This window comes from Silene latifolia, chromosome 8, assembly GCF_048544455.1.
Source record: "Silene latifolia isolate original U9 population chromosome 8, ASM4854445v1, whole genome shotgun sequence".
Taxonomy (NCBI): domain Eukaryota; kingdom Viridiplantae; phylum Streptophyta; class Magnoliopsida; order Caryophyllales; family Caryophyllaceae; genus Silene; species Silene latifolia.
Genome location: NC_133533.1, coordinates 8,421,565 through 8,439,891, shown reverse-complemented (window position 1 = coordinate 8,439,891; position 18,327 = coordinate 8,421,565). Strand labels below are relative to the sequence as shown.

General features: G+C 40.6%; 1 protein-coding gene across 1 annotated transcript; it reads right to left on the bottom strand.

The window, feature by feature from the left end:
• Positions 1-16,317: 16,317 nt before the first annotated feature.
• Positions 16,318-17,629, bottom strand: LOC141596272 (cytosolic sulfotransferase 5-like). Its single transcript, XM_074416375.1, has one exon. It carries the CDS (start codon positions 17,603-17,605, stop codon positions 16,613-16,615), a length of 993 nt encoding a protein of 330 aa, XP_074272476.1. The 5' UTR covers positions 17,606-17,629; the 3' UTR covers positions 16,318-16,612.
• Positions 17,630-18,327: the final 698 nt, after the last annotated feature.

The window sequence follows — 18,327 nt, the reverse complement described above, 5'->3', positions numbered from 1 at the left end:
TTCCTTTCTTTGCTATTGAGTTGGTATAATTTCTCTCCCTAATTTCATTTGTTTACATTTGTTTTTCTTTCAAGTTTAATCTTAATTGTTTATGTTAGATTGTTGTTATTCTCTCTCTTGTTCATCTTTTCTCTATTCACCATTGTTGTTTACAAGATTGAATCTTTGAATATCTCATGTTAAAGATTGAGTCTTTGAGTTTATTGAGTTAAAGTTTGTGCCTTTATTTTAAACTTCATTGTCCCTTGAATTAAATTGTCTTTCCTTATAATTTAAGTTGGATTGTTGCTTGATTAGTAATAAAATTTGTACTTCCATCATGTTCATGATTAAAGAATCCATCTTTATTGTCTCTTTTGTCTTAAGAAACATGATTAGTGAGTAGTCTTCTACTAGGACTCGGTTTGACCCGACATGAGTAACTTCACTAACTGAATCTCATAAAGGCTAATTATTTGGAGAAATTGGTGAGGGTAGTTTAGAGGAATTACATGGTTTAAGGATCGATTTTGGGTAGTGTCGACTTGTAACCCTTGTCCACCAACAAGAGTTGGTTAGGTTGTAAATTGGATACCCGGAATTTGGTCTTGTCACCAACCAAGGTTGAGACTGAAAGGGAGAACCGAGGGAGGGTGCCTCTAGACTAGCGTTTGAAATCGACCCTCGAGAGAGGGAGTGGGATGACCCGGAATACGATGGGGGCTTAATGACCTTGACCAAGTTCTTGACCTCCTCGGAATTGTGCATGATTTTGGGGTAGTTGAGTGTTGAGTTAGGGATTCATACCTTCGAACCCGAGAGGGGGGTTGGTGGGTAGTGCTAGTGTCCTACTTCGAACCCGAGAGGGGGGTCTTAGGCGAATTAGAGCCATCTCCTCCTTACTTGTCTACCCGAGTGATTAGCCTAGGGAATTAGTATGTGGAATTACGAATTGTTGTGGGAGAACTGAGTTCTAGACCTTTTATTCATTTGATTTACAACTTTATTCCTCTCTTACTCATTTATCATCTTTAGTTAATTTGCATTTTATTTCATTTATGTTAGTCGTTTAGTTTAACAATCTCATCTTATATTGCCGACTTAGCTAAGCACGAGAATTAAGACGATTAGTAATCACCCATGCTCCCTGTGGATTCGACCTCGACTACCCTACTACATTAGTTGAGTTATTTGTTTGATCAGGGGAGTGCGACAAACCCCGCTATCAAAATGGCGCCGTTGCCACACATCTTGGCCGTGAATGAGGAATGCTTGAGGCGATTTTGTGGAGGTGCTGGATGGACTCGTAGATGATGGGGTGGACACGAGGTAGAGCTCGCCATCGCTATCACTCCGCAAAATCAGTTTCCCAGTCGGAAGGTCCTTCATAGAAAAGCCAAATGGGTTAAATTCAACACTAACATTATTATCCTTTGTAAATTGACGAACGGAGATCAGATTTTTAATAATATTAGGCGTGTGTAGGATATGGCGAAGGTGTAGGGAGCGGGAATTAGTGGGAATTGTGGAGGTGCCTAAACTCGGAACTGGAATACTAGTGCCATTACCAACATAGATAGACCGAATTGTACTCGTATTAAATGGAGAAGTAAGCATACCTTGATCAGATGTCAAGTGAGAAGAAGCACCCGTATCCATATACCATGGGTCGAATTGTGATTGGACAGAGAGAGCTTGAAAAGCCTGGGCAAGCTCCGTAGGTTGTGGAGATTCGTTATCCATAAGAAAGGCCTGACCTTGTGCACGATTCTGACCACGATAAGGAGGACGTGATGCAGGCACGACATGAGATGGCCAAGGCTGAACCCAGCCGGGATAGGTAGGGTACGAGCATGGAGGAGGGGTCCATGGTGACGGCCAGGCAGTAGGCCATTGAGGCATAGGTGGGGCAACCGATTGGGGAGATGGGTTACTGGAAGTATTATTACTATTGTTACGGTTGCCATTTTGACGATTGTTATTATTATTGGAATTACTATTCTTATTATTATTACGACGATAATTACGATTATTATTATTATTAGGGTAAGGAGAATTACCGTGGGACTGACGAGGTGGACTCGAGGAGGTGGCCTTTGATGCAGTGTCGGGCCACGAATCAGCAACCGCTGCAGGGGAACGACAAGGGCAGTGGCGGGCTCTTCACTACCAGACTTGCGGTGTTGTTCGAGTTCCAGCATACTTTGTGCTGTCTCGAAGTTAGGGGAAGACTGATTGATGAAGGACGCGACGGTGTCATACTCCGATGGTAGGTCACGTACCAATTGGATAACTAGACGCCGGTCAGTAACAGGAGCGTCAACATCTTTTAGCATACCGGCTATCTCGCGGAGGCATTGATAGTAGGCCTCAAGCGAGGGCATATTGGCCAATCGAAGAGCATTGAATTCAGATTCGAGGGCCGCGACACGAGCACCCTTGTTGTTGTTGAAGATATTTTCGACCCGAACCCAAGCCGCACGGGCTGTGGATTCATCTTCAAGAACTCGGGGTAGGATCTCGTCGCTAAGAGTACCGTATATCTATTGGAGGACATGAGCATCGACTTCACACCATGCTTCATAAGAAGCATCCGTCTCCTTGGGGACAGCCGTCCCATCGATGTGAGACAAAACTTTATACCCTCGAGCGTGAAGTTTGAATAAGCGAACGAACTTTGTGCTAGATATTGGTCACGGTAAACACAGGATGCAAACCGGTTTTGGGTGGGGGGGGTATCGTTTGTCATGGTGATGGAGGTTGTGCGTGAGGCAGATGAATGAAACTCTTTCGAAAAAGAGGAAGGCACAGGGCAGGAAACGGAATAGATCGAAATCTATTCAGGCTGATATCATGTCAACAATTTATAATCCCTTGAGTTAGGATTGTTGCTTCTCATTCATATTTATAGTCAGATGCATACAATTAGGGTATTATACAACTTGTTCCGGGTGTAATTCCGGAGCAGGATTTGTGACCACGTAAGCTTCTTGAATGATGTCTTTGCTTGAATCTTCCTTTCGCTCTTTCCTGTTTAAGATGAACAAACTGAGGGCTCGGCTTGGTACCGAGCGTACTCACTCCGACGCTCAAGTCAGTAAAATTAAAGAGATTAAGTTGTGTGTTACTTGGCAAAGTATATTGTAGAGAGATAAGGGAGTTTATACCAGATTAATAGTGAGTTTTGGGATGAATTGTGGATCGTTTTCTCAATGAGGATTGAGGAGTATTTATAGACTTTCACCTTTTGTCACGTAGTGGCCAAGTGGCTAGCAGGTGGAAAGATCGTTCTCTACCCTCGGCCGAGGGACCCATGGCAGGCCGGCTGGCCTGGTTGACTCCATGCCGAGGGTACTGGATGTGAGTACGCGGATATGCCTCCCGGCTGGCTAGTTGCCTAGCCGAGACCCAAGTGAGAGGCCGACAGGCTACGTCGGTTAGGCTGTCTAATACGTTGACTTGCTGTCTTTTGGCTTTGACCTTGCTCAATATGTTGACTCGGTCAACGGGTGCAGAATATGCCCCATCAATTTGCCCCCAGCGTAGTCTATGCCGTGGTATGGACCTTCGATGAGTGTTGAGCGTATTCTGCGCAAGTTGAATTTCTTCCCCGGCTTCTTCTTCCTCGGCTTGGTTATGTTCAGGCCGTACCGTATCCCCCCTCCACATGGATGTGTAATGGACATCAAATGTGGAAAAGAAAATGGCGCTGGCCGAGACCAAGATTGAGACTGCCGTGTGCTTTTGATTGCCCCCGGTCGGTGCTGCCAAGCTTGGTTGATCAGCTGGCCGGTGGCGAGTAGATACCAAGGAGCGTGTCGAAGAAGATTTGTAACTGTATGTCGATTGACATTCTGTGGCTGCATGCTTGACACGTGGCTTGGCATTGATTGGTGGACGTTTCATGGGCTTTGCCCTGATTGGTCCGTTTCATGGGCTTTGCTCTATAAATAGAGCAGTGTGCCCCGTTTTTTGGCCATCATTTTTCATTTTCTCAAAAAATTTCATCTCTCTTAGTTTTTTCGAAGAAATTTCTCTCTAGTCTTCAAAGCGTTACTCGGCGTAGCACTTTTTCCAAGGTAAACAAACAAATTTTTCCAACTTTTTTAATTGTTAAGTTTTTGTTGTTACCATGTCTTCTGCTGATGCTCAACCCAGTACCTCTGCGCCGGGGGGCGAACCGTCGCGTCCTGATGAAGAGGAGCCACTGGTTGTCACCCCGATAGGGTTTGGGGGTCCCAAGCCGTTTTCTCCTGAAATTGATGAGCAATTTTTGGAGGGTTTTGATGATGACGATGATGAGGCGACCCCTTCTGTCGTAAAGAGGCCGCATTTCTCGTGGCACGGCGATGCCTGTTCGATCAATCCTGATCGTGCTTGGACGAACAAGTTCGCTAGTTGTTCCGGTTCTGGCCTTTTTGAAGATCATTACTCCTTCGGCAGGGGGTATAAAATAATTGTTCCTGAGGGTGATCAGGCCGTCTGTTGCCCTCCCGAGGGTTTTATCGGCGTATACATCAGACACCTGGAGTATGGGCTCCGGTTTCCTTTGAATGAATACGTAGCTGCCATAATTAAAGCCATGAATGTCGCCGTGGCCCAACTGTATCCGTTGGCCATCAGGACGATTATTTGCTTTGTATGGTTATGTCTTTTTAAAGGGGAGGCCCCAACGGTGAACCTATTACGCCGGCTCCGCCATCTTCGGCAGACTACCCTAGGTGGCACGGGGTGGTATAGCATACAGACCGAGGCGGGTTATGTTACCGTTTCCAAGTTGACATCTTGCAAGGACTGGAAGGGTCGGTGGGTATACGTCGAGGTTCCGGAGGACTATCCGCTGCCCCGGTCCTTTTAGAGCCGCGTCAATTTGCGGTGTGAGAATCAAGGGGAGCATGACAAATATGTCTCCCGGAATAAGCTTAAGATGGACGCCATGATGGTCTATCTTAATGAGGACGAAACGCGGGTAATGAGGCTGTTTGAGGCTGAGAAGGACGGCACGCCGAAGGGATGGATGCCCTCGACGCAGATCGTTCTTCAGGATGAGCTGTTCTGCCACGTCGGCCTCATACCGGCCCTCAGCCAGGGTGAGTGGGGTCGGTATGAGGCCCATCTTTACTTTATATGTTTCTGTATTTGAACCTTAGTTTGTTTCTTTTGCTTAACTCCTGCTTCGTTTCTTTTGCAGACCGATTTGGCCCGGAACTGCCTGTCTCCGTCCTCAAGAGGTTGGGACTTGACGAGAACGGGAGAGTTGTTGAACTGCATCCTAAGGCCGCGCCACGTGATCGCAGACCGGCCCCTCACAAACTTATGGAGCAGCAGTTGAAGGCATTGGATGTGGCGGCGGCTCAAGCGCAGATTGCCGGTAACGTGCCACGCCGGAGACCAAAGACAACGTCTACGGCGACAACGGCGTCAACTCCAGCTCAATCTTCAATCCTCGTAATCCAAAAGGAGCAGGTGGTCGTCGATGTTGAAGAGGAGGTCACCGTTGTGGAGGGTCCTCCCCCTTCAAATAAGAGAAAAGAGGCAACGCCTGCCGCTGCTGCTGTTACCGAGGCTGGGAAAGGAAAGGGACCAGCCGGTCCTCTGCCCAAGAAGGCCAGGACTGGTACGGATCTTACCCATGGCCCGGATTTAGCAGGGTCATTGGGCATTCCTGATGACAGGCTCTCTGACATGTCAATGAATGTTGACATGGATGCTTTGTCTGGATTTTTTGTAGATCAGCCGCCGTCAGCTGTCGTTCTCACTGAACGGCAATTGGAGAAGCAGCCTGTGCAGGCGGGCGTTAGAAATGTCACCGTCGACTCCTCATCCCAGAAGGTTTCCCCCGCTCAGCTTGTGGCGGAAGGCAGAAGGTTGTCCAAGAGGTCAGGAAGTAGATCAACTAGCCGCCAACCATATTATGGAGCAAGAAGAGGTCATGGCTCAAGCTGGCCCCGTGCTTGAACGGCTTAGGATCGAGCTTGTCGCTTCTAAGAAGGAGGCCGAGAAGTCGAAGAAAGACTTCCGGGCCGCCATGAAGGACCTCCTTCTTTGAGCGAAAGCTTAAGGAGGAAGGCGATAAGGCGGTCCTAGCCGAGAGAGCCAAGGCCGAGGTGCGGAGGTCAAGTCGCCAAGTCATGGGAGGAGAAAGACAAATTTGAGGGCGGCTATAAGGTCGTGGTTGAGCAGAAGGAGAGATGGAAGACTCTGCATTCGGCTGAGGCGAAGGAGCATAAAAACACCAAGGCCATCCTTGTTCAGAGGGAAAAGGACATTGAGACGCTGAAGACCGTCATCATCCCTGACATGTGTGCCCAGTACCGGGACCAAGCTGAAGATGCTACCAGGGATGTGATCAAAGAGCTCCTTCCAGAAGGCAACTTCCCGTGGCAAGAGTTTGACCGGCTTCTGGATGAGAAGGCTGCTGCTGCGGAGGCCAAGGCTGCGGATGATTTTTTACCATGTTATTGCCTTCCTTCGCTCACAAGGGTCATTTTTTACCTACAAAATTAAGTAACCCATCCTATAGTCCCATTTTTTTCCCTTCAACCTCCTTCATCAACAATCATCATCATCAACCACCAGTTCACAACCAGTCCACAACCGCTCCAGTACCCTCAACCCAGCTAACCATCTTCCCCCCCTCCCCCCTCCCCCTTTCATCAACCATTTACACCACCACACTTAAACTCATATATTTGCCAAAAAAAAAGAAAATCGAGTGGCGAAATCGGCGAGAATGCTATCTTTACTAATATTATGATTTCTCTCGACATTTTTGGTAGTTTAGGGTTCAAATGAATTTTTCGTCGAATTGAATTTCTGGGTTTTGATTTGGGGGTTTGCGATTTTCAAAGTTTGGGTCTTTCATTTCCCTGATTTGGTAATTCGTCAAACTAGGTTTGATGCCCGGCTACGCCCGGACTACCTTTATTTACCATTTAAATTTTTATTTATATGAAATATGATACGCTAAATTACGCTAAATTTGGTTAACACATACATTTACAATTTATATCTTGAAATTATGATGAGATGTAAAAATCATCAACAAATTATGAGACACGTTCATCACTCCCGCTGTTAATATTATTACTTTCACTACATCCCTTGTTAATACTATTTTTTCGATTACTGTTGTTTGTTTAACTACTCCTGCTATTTTTACGGTTAACCCGTTAGTTTTGTCAAACTCATATATTTAAATAAAATTCATATTTTCTTAAAATTGAATTGTTAGTTATTTTGTCATACTCTCTCCGTTCTTCCTACATTACTTTCATTACATGTGTTGTGACTACTATTACATTCACTTCTCACGGAGTCATTATTTTTTTCACTACTCTCGCATTTATTATTGTTAATTTCACTGCTCCCCTTGTTGCTAGTACGGATTGTTGATTTTACTATTCACAATGCGTCGATTAACTTACCAATCGATTCAACAAATATAATATTATTAGATTTATATATTTAAATAAATCTTAAATATTAAATTAGAATATTATTAAAGAGCAATAATTATTTTTTACTACAAGTAATTAAATTAAAAATTTAATTTATTATGAAATATTATATTTTTTTGTAAATTTAGATTGATTTATTTACCTTTTAATTGTTTCCCAAATATAACATATTTATATTATATTTGTGTATGTTAAATAAATAACATCTTTATACTATTTAATATCATAAGTAGGGCCTGTTTATTTTAAGGAAACTTACCATATTCTGGTATTCTCTAAATTTATATTTCAACCAAAACTATATAATATTTACATTGAAGTCCCTTGTCCAGGTCCATCACAGAGTGCTATGATTAAAAACTATATAGTATAATTAATTTGTATAGATTTATTTAATTACATTGAAGTCCTTGGTTTCTGGAATTAATATATAGTATTGATTGATTAGGTTTGGTGCCCGGCTTCGCCCAAGCTACCTCTATTTATCGTTAAATTTTATTTTCAAAGAAATAAACTATGTTGGAATTGTCTAACTCACACGTTTACTATTTGTAATATATTTTTCTACAGCATACCTTGCAATTATGATGAAATGTAAAATTTATTTTCAAATTATGAGACACGTTCACTACCCCGCTATTAATATTATTACTTTCACGACATTCTTTCTTAATATCATTATGTTCACTACTCCCTTGGTTCCTATTGTTTCTTTTACTAATTCCTCTGTTTTTTCTGTTAAATTCATTATTCTCGTTAATTTTATCCGGCCTATATTTAAATAAATAAAATATTTTCTTAAGTCGATTGGTTATTTAATTGTTCATACTTTTTCTCATTGTTACCACTATTACTTTCACTACATTCGTAGTTACTTTCACTACTCCCACTATCATTATTATAACTGTTCCTACTCCCACATTAATACCGTTAATTTTATTAATGTCGTTGCTGCTACTATTACTTTTACTACATTTAATTTAATGTATAATTCTATGATGATACTAATTAATTACATAAGTGGGGCATGTTAATTTTAAGGAAAATTACTATATTCTTGTGTTTTCTAAATTTAATTACTTTAATTTAAAATGTAATTTCCATAAATATTCTTCATCAAAGCATCTTTATATTATACTGTAACCAAAACTATATAATATTTACATTGAGGTCCCTTTATCGGGTCCATCACACAGTGCTATCGATTTAAAACTATATAGTATAATTAATTTGTATAGATTTCTTTCATAACATTAAAGTCTCTTGATTTCTGTAATTAATATAAAGTATTGATTGTGTGTGATGTGAGTAATCATTTTGTTTGTCGATTTGGTAATTCAATTTCTAGGGTATAATTATTAATAGAATATAAAAATATTCCCTAGAATTATTTTTTGTATCATACGTAATTCATGTAATCAGTAGCATAATTCATGGGATTGAAATCCTCTAACTTAGGATAGTTTAGATTTAGTCTTCCTAGTATTGTGGGTTGACTTAACTAACATAGGAAATATGGTTTCCTATATAATGTATGTTTTTGTAAAGCTTTTGATCAGGGAAAATATTCAATTCTTATATGGTATCAGTTACCAATCCCGATCCTCTACACATCTTCCGCTATACTACTCTACGCTTTAATCTTCTTCTTCTTTGTCTCGTCAGTCATCGTCTCACCATGACTAACGACACCAACACAAAATCTGCATTCCATCCCGCATATTCTGTTTCCAACATCAAAAACTACGTCCCTATCATTCTTGAGGCCGAGAACGTTCATTACGCGTCATGGGCAGAACTCTTTCTCAACACAGCCCGTGCATTTGACGTCCTTGACCACGTTGCACCACCTAAGGACACCGTGATTCAAAAGGATGGGCAGTGGGATCGTCTTGATGCCATTGTCAAACAATGGATTTATAGCACGATTTCACTCGACCTCCTTCATACCATCCTTGAACCCGGTCTCTCCGCACAAGCCGCGTGGGATCGTCTTAAGGACATCTTTAATGACAACAAAAATTCTCGTGCCGTATTTTTGGAGCAACAATTTACTAGCACTCACATGGATAATTTTCCAAACGTGTCCGCCTATTGTCAAAAACTCAAAATGATAGCTGATCAATTAGCCAATGTTGGTTCCCCTGTGTCGGAGACTCGTTTGGTTCTTCAACTCGTCACGCACCTGTCCGCTGGATACAGTAGTGTGGCGACACTAATTCAACAAAGCGATCCCTTGCCTTCGTTCTACAAGGCAAGGTCTATGCTCACCCTTGAGGAGAGTCGTATGACCAAAGAGACCCCCGACACCGCACTACTATCCTCTCAAACTCCCTCTCGCCGATTCGCCTCTCGCCCTAATGACAATCACAACAAGAATGGTGGTACCAACAACAACTACAAAGGCAAAGGACATCGACATAACAATCGCGGAAATTATCGAGGTAAGAACAATCATGGTGGTTCTCATAATAATGGCGGTAGTTCTCATAATAATGGAAATCATTCAAATTATAATAACAATAATAGAAATAATTATCGTGGTCAAAATCCGTCTGGACCCGGTAATGCGCCGTCATGGACTTGGGTCCCTTTCTCAGGCTGGCCGCCACAGTCACCACCATGCCCATACCCTACCTCCGGCTGGTCCGCTCCAAACTCTAACTCTTCTGCAGGTATTCTTGGCCCTAGGCCGCAACAAGCGTTTTTCGCGCAACCGTCTCAAACCCCTGGTGCACTCGTCCCAACTGACATCGCAGCGGCGATGCAAACTTTAAGTTTCCAGGGACCCGATGACAATTACTACATGGATACCGGGGCTTCGTCACATATGCAGTCTAACAACGGTACGCTCTCGTCTTATTCTCTTTTGCGTGATAATCGTCACATAATCGTTGGCAATGGCAGTATGATTCCTATTACAGGTCTTGGACACATGAAACTTCCCTTCCCTAACCACACTTTACACCTAAACAACGTTCTACATGTGCCAAGCCTAATTAAAAATCTCGTTTCGGTCCGAAAATTTACCATTGATAATAATGTTTCCGTTTCTTTTGACCCATTTGGTTTTACTGTGAAGGATCTCAAGACGGGGAAGCCGATAATGCGAAGTAATAGCACGGGAGACCTCTACCCACTTCTCCCATCCAACCATTCCGTCCCTGCCAACCCAACAGCCCTGCTGGCCGCGTCAACTACAACGTGGCATGACCGTCTAGGACATCCCGGTCCCCGTTATTTTTAATTCCCTTTGTCATAATAAAACTATTGGTTGTCGTCCAATTAAATTGTCTTCTATTTGTCATTCGTGTCAGTTAGGAAAGCATGTTAAACTTCCTTTTTCCGAGTCTATGTCAAACACTGTTAGTCCATTTGATATTTTACATACCGATTTATGGACTTCGCCTGTTATTAGCACTTTGGGACACCGTTACTATATTTTATTTTTAGACGATTTTACCAACTTTCTTTGGACTTTTCCAATCAAAAATAAATCACAGGTCCACTCCATCTTCTCTACTCTTTATAACATGATACAAACTCAATTTCATCGCTCTATTAAAACAGTCCAATGTGATAATGGTCGCGAATTTGACAATTCCTCGTTTCATCAATTCTTTGCTAAATATGGTCTTCTTTTTCGTTTCTCGTGTCCCCACACCTCTTCACAAAATGGTAAGGCAGAACGGAAAATCCGTACCATAAATAATATAATGCGTACTCTCCTCCTCCACTCTCATATGCCACCCTCCCTTTGGCACCATGCCCTTGCCATGGCCACCTATCTACACAACATCATACCCAGCAAAGCCAATAATAACATTTCCCCTACCTCGAGTCTATACTACCGGGATCCATCCTACGCTCATTTACGGACTTTTGGGTGTCTTTGCTATCCTCATGTCCCTCCCTCTACCATACATAAATTAGCCCCCCGTGCTACTCCTTGCGTATTTATCGGCTACCCGGAGAACCATAGGGGATACAAATGTTTGGACTTAAAAACTCGGAAAGTAATTATTGCTCGTCATGTAACTTTTGACGAAACTACCTTCCCATTTGCCACTCCATCTAAACCCACGGCCCATGACAACTCTGACCCGCCACCGTATATACTCCACCAGCTCCAACAGTCATCTCCGACCCACACGACACCGGACCAGCAGCCCCCTTCCCCTGTGCACGTGTCTCCTGCACCGCACACCTCTTCCCCTGCTCACAGGTCCCCTGCCCAGCCTATATCCTCTGCCCAGCCGTCCCCTACACAGTCCCCCTCTGCCCAGACCAGTCCCACACAGCCTCAACAACAAGCAACAGCCGCCCTCTCCCCACAAATGACCACCCGCGCTCAGCATGGTATCTTTAAACCCAAACACCAATTCGACTTGTGCACTACATCGCTCTCGCCCATTCCCAAATGCCCTATCACTGCACTCCGTGACCCTAATTGGAATCTGGCCATGACCGACGAATACGATGCACTCATTAAGAATAAGACTTGGGTTCTAGTACCTAGACCGGACAATGTTAATATCACTCGATGCATTTGGCTTTTCAAACATAAATTTAAGTCTAATGGTGAATTGGAGCGGTACAAAGCTCGTCTTGTTGTCAATGGCAGGTCTCAACAGATTGGTGTTGATTGTGATGAAACCTTCAGTCCGGTGGTAAAGCCTACTACAATCCGAATTGTTCTCAGTCTTGCCGTGTCAAATAAATGGCAAATACACCAACTCGATGTGAAAAATGCTTTCCTACACGGTCACCTTGCCGAAACAGTTTATATGCACCAACCACCGGGTTTTCGTGACAAGGACCGTCCCAATCATGTGCGCCTTCTCAAAAAATCGCTTTACGGACTCAAACAAGCACCTCGGGCATGGTACCATCGGTTCGCTACATTTGTGTCCACCATTGGCTTCACCCAAAGTCGGTCCGATAATTCTCTATTTATCTATCGAAATGGTAATGACATTGCTTATCTATTATTGTATGTTGATGATATTATTTTAGCAACCTCAACTGATAAGTTACGACGCACTCTCATGGGACATCTCCATTCCGAATTCGCTATGACCGACCTGGGACCCCTAAATTTCTTTCTTGGGATCACTGCCATTCGACACAAGCAAGGGTTATTTTTGCACCAAAAACGTTATGCAGAGGACATTATTAATAGAGCTAACATGGGGTCTTGTAAGTCTGCTCACACACCTGTTGACACAAATTCTAAACTAAGTGCAACAGCCGGCCCACCTGTAGCTGATCCGTCTTTATTTCGGAGTCTCGCCGGAGCCCTTCAATACCTTACATTTACGAGACCCGATATTTCCTATGCGGTTCAACAAATTTGCTTACATATGCATGATCCCCGGGAAGCTCATTATGGTGCGCTCAAACGGATAATCCGTTATATTAAAGGTACCTCCCATTTCGGTTTACATATTAATGAGTCCTCTGCTACTTCACTTGTCACTTATACGGATGCCGATTGGGGTGGCTGTCCGGACACTCGGAGGTCCACTTCTGGGTATTGCGTTTATTTAGGTGATAATTTGGTCTCCTGGTCATCAAAAAGACAAGCCACGGTCTCCCGCTCTAGTGCCGAGGCTGAATACCGCGGGGTTGCCAACGTCGTCGCCGAATCTTGTTGGGTTCGAAACCTCCTGCTCGAACTACACTGTCCAATCAAAAAGGCGACTTTTGTCTACTGCGATAATGTCTCTGCAATTTATCTCTCGGGCAACCCAATTAACCATCAACGCACGAAGCATATCGAACTTGACATCCATTTTGTCCGTGAAAAAGTAGCTCTCGGTGAGGTTATAGTCCGTCATGTTCCGTCTCGATATCAATTCGCGGATATATTCACTAAGGGTCTACCACGGGTTTTATTCGATGATTTTCGGTCCAGTCTAAGCATCCGTCCTCCTCCCGCTTCGACTGCGGGGGTGTAATAGAATATAAAAATATTCCCTAGAATTATTTTTTGTATCATACGTAATTCATGTAATCAGTAGCATAATTCATGGGATTGAAATCCTCTAACTTAGGATAGTTTAGATTTAGTCTTCCTAGTATTGTGGGTTGACTTAACTAACATAGGAAATATGGTTTCCTATATAATGTATGTTTTTGTAAAGCTTTTGATCAGGGAAAATATTCAATTCTTATAATTATGATTTCTCTCGACATTTCCAGTATGGCTTATAATGTTTTTGGTTTTCAAATTTTAAGGGGTCATAGTTTTTGTCAAATTGGGTTGGTGATGACCGATGAATAAGTTAAATGGGTGAGGAACAAAGGAGAAGACTTGGTTGATGATTTTAGATTTTTTTTTAAAAGTGTAACCTGATCAATAGGTAGTCGATTACTCGGTGCATTGTAGAAAAATGAGGAAGTATTCAGATTATTCGGAGTTAAAATAAAATTTTGATTAATATGAGAAGGAGAGACATACTTTGGATTATTCTTATGAAATACGGAGTAAGCCTAATTTAATTGTCTTTTGGTAGACATGATCAACTAGGTTGACTCCGAACTCTAGCAAATCTTCTTTTTTGCACTTTCATAAAATTTCTTAACACACGAATCTTAAGAAATTTTATAAAAGTACAAAATTTTTTTAAAAAAAAATTTAAGATTCCGAATCTACCTAAATTTTCATTTATATAGGTATACTCTCGTACTCTCGATTATTTGTTTACTTTTGGTTATATATACGTTGTTTCCCAATGTATTATACGCGTAAGTTGGGTCAATTGCGAGAAAAAACTTACAACTTAGTAAAAATCATAAAAAAATAAAAAATGTTAATAATGTAATACAAAAGTCGAACTAAAAAAATTACTCTGGGACTATAGACAATTGGAATTGGGATTAATAATTTACTTTAATATAGTAATCGACTTGAACTTGGGATTATTATCTCAATTAAGGATGCTCGTTTTGCTCCAAAATTTTCGAATTTTCGTCAGTTTCAAATAACAAGCATTACTTGTAATGTAATTAACGTAATTACTTCTTCTTTGTATGTACAGAATAGTTGTGTAACAACCTTGGAGTGCTCATCAATCGGTTGCTGTCAAACATTCGCTCCCGAGTTCTCTATTTACATCTTGGATCACTAAAGTCGTTTAAGTCACTGGCACGAATTTCGATAGAAATGCTATTTGCTGGACGACTGCTGCTAGTGATCTTATACATTTGGAACTGCGAGGGTTTTTTCAATTGACAAGACTAAAGATTGATACATGTAATCTCAACCTCCAAGGCATATGCACAAAAACTTTTTATTATGTTGGGACGCTGGCCCAAAACTTTGAATTCGGAAACATGAGTTGTCTCTTGAATGTAGTGTTTAATATCACTAGAGATCTTGATGAGGAGGAGAATGATACAGAGCTTGCTCAAGTAGCATGGAATCTTCTAAGGAAATTAACTCATGCTAGGGATTTGACACCAAGACTCCGTTTTCGGTTCAATTCAGTTTAGTTCACGTTCAATAAGTTAATAAATTTAGATTAGATGAGTTCAGTTAGTTTAGTTCAAGCTCAAATAAACATTATTATTATTACTAGATAAACGTTTGTGTGTTGCATGAATTCTAAATGCTTTTTTAAGTTAAATATTCCTACGTTTTTTTTAATATTATTATGACGTGTATTAATAAAAATTTTAATAGTATGTTTTTTGTTAGTAGAGGAATTAGGGGAGTTAACGAGTCGAGTCGAGCTGAACCCGAGCTTGACCTTGCTCGGCTTGTGCTCAAGAATCAAAATTCGATCTTGAGTTGATCTCGAGCTTACCTGAGCTTAAAAAAAATGTGTTGATTATCAAGCTTGCGAGCTTCCAAACTCGAGCTCAAATTGAGATTTTTTTGTTTTTTTCCTTCCGATATTTTTAATAACAAGGCTGAATAATTATATGTAAAAATATTAGGTAAATCAGTGAGCATTTGATATGTATGATACAAAGATATAATCATGATAAATTATTTTTATAAAATATGAGCAATATCTTATCTAATCACACAAGTTCGAGCTGCTCGCGAGCTTTTCGAGCCGAGCCAGCATTTGCTCGGTATAACTCGTTAAGCTCTCGAGCCCACGAGCCCAGCTTTAACCGAGCCGATCTCAAATTACTCGAGAACAGTCTCGTCTCATTATCGCCCTAAGCGGAATAATGTATTTTGAGTCTTTGACCCATATGGTTATTCGCTTGAACCTGTACTGGACCACACACAAAACTTCATTCACGTCCCATACTCCCATTTGTCATGCCATTTTATTAATTTTCGTGTCACATCTAGGATTTTTTCAAAATTTATACATTAAAGTGTTTTTCTCATGAAATTGATGTCAAATAGGGAGGTTCACTTTTCAAGCTATGAATCGACTAAATCGTATCCATAATCAACCTCTGTATTAATCTATTGATCTCGATTAATATTATTCATTGTTTTTTAGTTCCGGTTTATAATGGAATAAGGCAAAATGACTTACTAAAATGACTGCGCTTTTTTCTTTGTAAAGTATCACTCGTTTAATGTTGTTTTCGATGCAATTTTCATCATAAATCATTCGAAAATAGTCTCTTTGTGTCGTTAATACAAAGGTAAGACCGTGTATATTCAAACCCCCTTACCTCGCAATTTATGGGAGTCATTAAGACACTAAGGTAATAATGATGTTGTTGTTGTAAAATATAAAGGTGATTAATATTTTCTATTTACGTTGTATTCGTTATTATTTACTGTAGAATCTATCTTTATTGTGCTTTACTTACAAACATCAATTTCACTTGTATTGAGTAACGAAAAAACATAAGTTAAAAATATAACCGAGATTAAAAGTGAACTGGAAAAATCTGAATAGAAGAAAAGGGTAAACAAATTGTTTACATTTCTTTTTTGGTACAAAATAGGTGAAATGCCGAACGCATCAAGCCTTGGAAGATATCATATTCTTCTACTTTTTGACCATCAATTATATTTTGTACGAAGCTAGTCCAACTTTGACAAATTAACCACAAAATATCATGAAATAAACTCTAAAAACAACTTGATATAACAATACATGATTATCAATAATACTAACTTAACCACATACGAAGTACTAGTATGGCATTGACAAATGCTAGTGTCACTGAATGACGCATACTCAATTTTCTTATTGAATTAACTTAAAGGATAATCCCGTTCCTTCGAGTTTTTCTTCCATAAGCTTAGTCATCTTCTCAACCATAAGTGATGTGAAATGGTTTTGCCATTCTCCCACCTCTCCTTTTCTAAAGTAACTTTTCTTCTCAAAAAACTTATTGATGACACCATTCTTGTTAACTTCAAATTCCTTCATATTTCCAATGCTACAAAACTCTATTATTTGGTCAATGACACTTTGACTTTCCTCAAATGGAGTAAAAGGCATACCTATAAATTCCGCCACCCTTTTCAAATGGTGTTTCGGGTCATCCTTAAGATCCTCATACTTAAGAAACAACACCTTTTCAGGTTGTTCTAAGCTCATTTTCCAATACGTAACCACGTGCTCGAAAAATGGACCGTAAATGGACCTACCTGCACAAAAATCATCAAATAGATCCTCATAACGAAGCAGATCTTTGTTATTTATATTTTTACGAAAGCTTATTGTAAAGTGAAAAAGCGAGGTAAGCACGTCTAACGGATTTCGACAAATATATAGAAGTCGACAATTGGATGTCGTGATCGATTCAGGAAGTGAGGTGTAGGACAAGTGAGTGCTGAAAAGTCTTGGGGAGGGAATCTCATCAAGATGCTGCGGCTGCGGATAGGCAAAAGCCTCTCCATAAATATCGTTCTCTAGGTTGCATACAAGCTCTTGTGGGTGATTTTTTAGTAGAGGGTTTTGATCAATAGGGTAAATTGTACGGTTGACAATTGTGAAAAGTAAAGATTTTAACCATGTGGTGCCGGTTTTTGGTAAGCCGGTAATAATGAGATCACTATCTCGAGCTAGGAAATGTCTTTGAAACAGGAGAATCCGAGGCAAAAGCGGTTCAAGAATCCAGAAGCCTTGGTAGTTTATTAATTTCAATTTATTGTTGCTTGAAGAAACATTTGGAAGGCTTTGTTTGAGATCTTTAAGCTCTTCTTGCTCGTTTTGTGTTTCGTTTTTATTCATTGTGAATATGAGGATGACATTAAACACTTGTTGATGTCTCATATATAGTACGCAAAGTTTACGTACTCACATTATTGCTCAAATTATTGGTCACATGAGTTAAAGTCACGGTCCTTCACATATATGATTGGTCTATATGGCTATACATTTACGTCCACACATAGGATTATACATCGAGTTGTATATAAGCACTGTACAATCAAGGTATAAGAATCCGATCTTATACGTATTTTTTCTGAGATAATTCAAAGTTCATATTTTTAATGTTTAAATGGATGAGTTCAGATACTTTCTAATAAAACTCATATGATACTTTATTACAAAGCTCAGATTCTATATCATACAACTGATACATATTAATTAAAAGCATTTATATCCTAACTTGAGTACCACATCGGAAATATAATCGTGTAATCTTAAATCTCTCGTATACTTAAGGCCACTTCGTCTCCAGTTGGGTATATAACTCACTCGTTTGTGTTCAATACCAAGTATGGCAGTATCATATCCTGCCATTGGTAAAGATAACAAAGATGAGGATGAAGATGAAATTTATTTCCATTTTCCACCTTCTATCATTTAAATGATCAAATCAGAGATTTACTGATGTATCACTTTCATATATACTTTTATAGCTCCCTTTATACCGTTTTACATACCGTTTCGTGCCTATCATATCATTTATATGCTTTATTTCAATGAATTGTCGATACTGCCGCTAT

Coding starts and splice junctions, on each gene's coding strand:
- LOC141596272 (XM_074416375.1), bottom strand. CDS start 17,605: ATGAATAAAAACGAAACACAAAACGAGCAAGAAGAGCTTAAAGATCTC.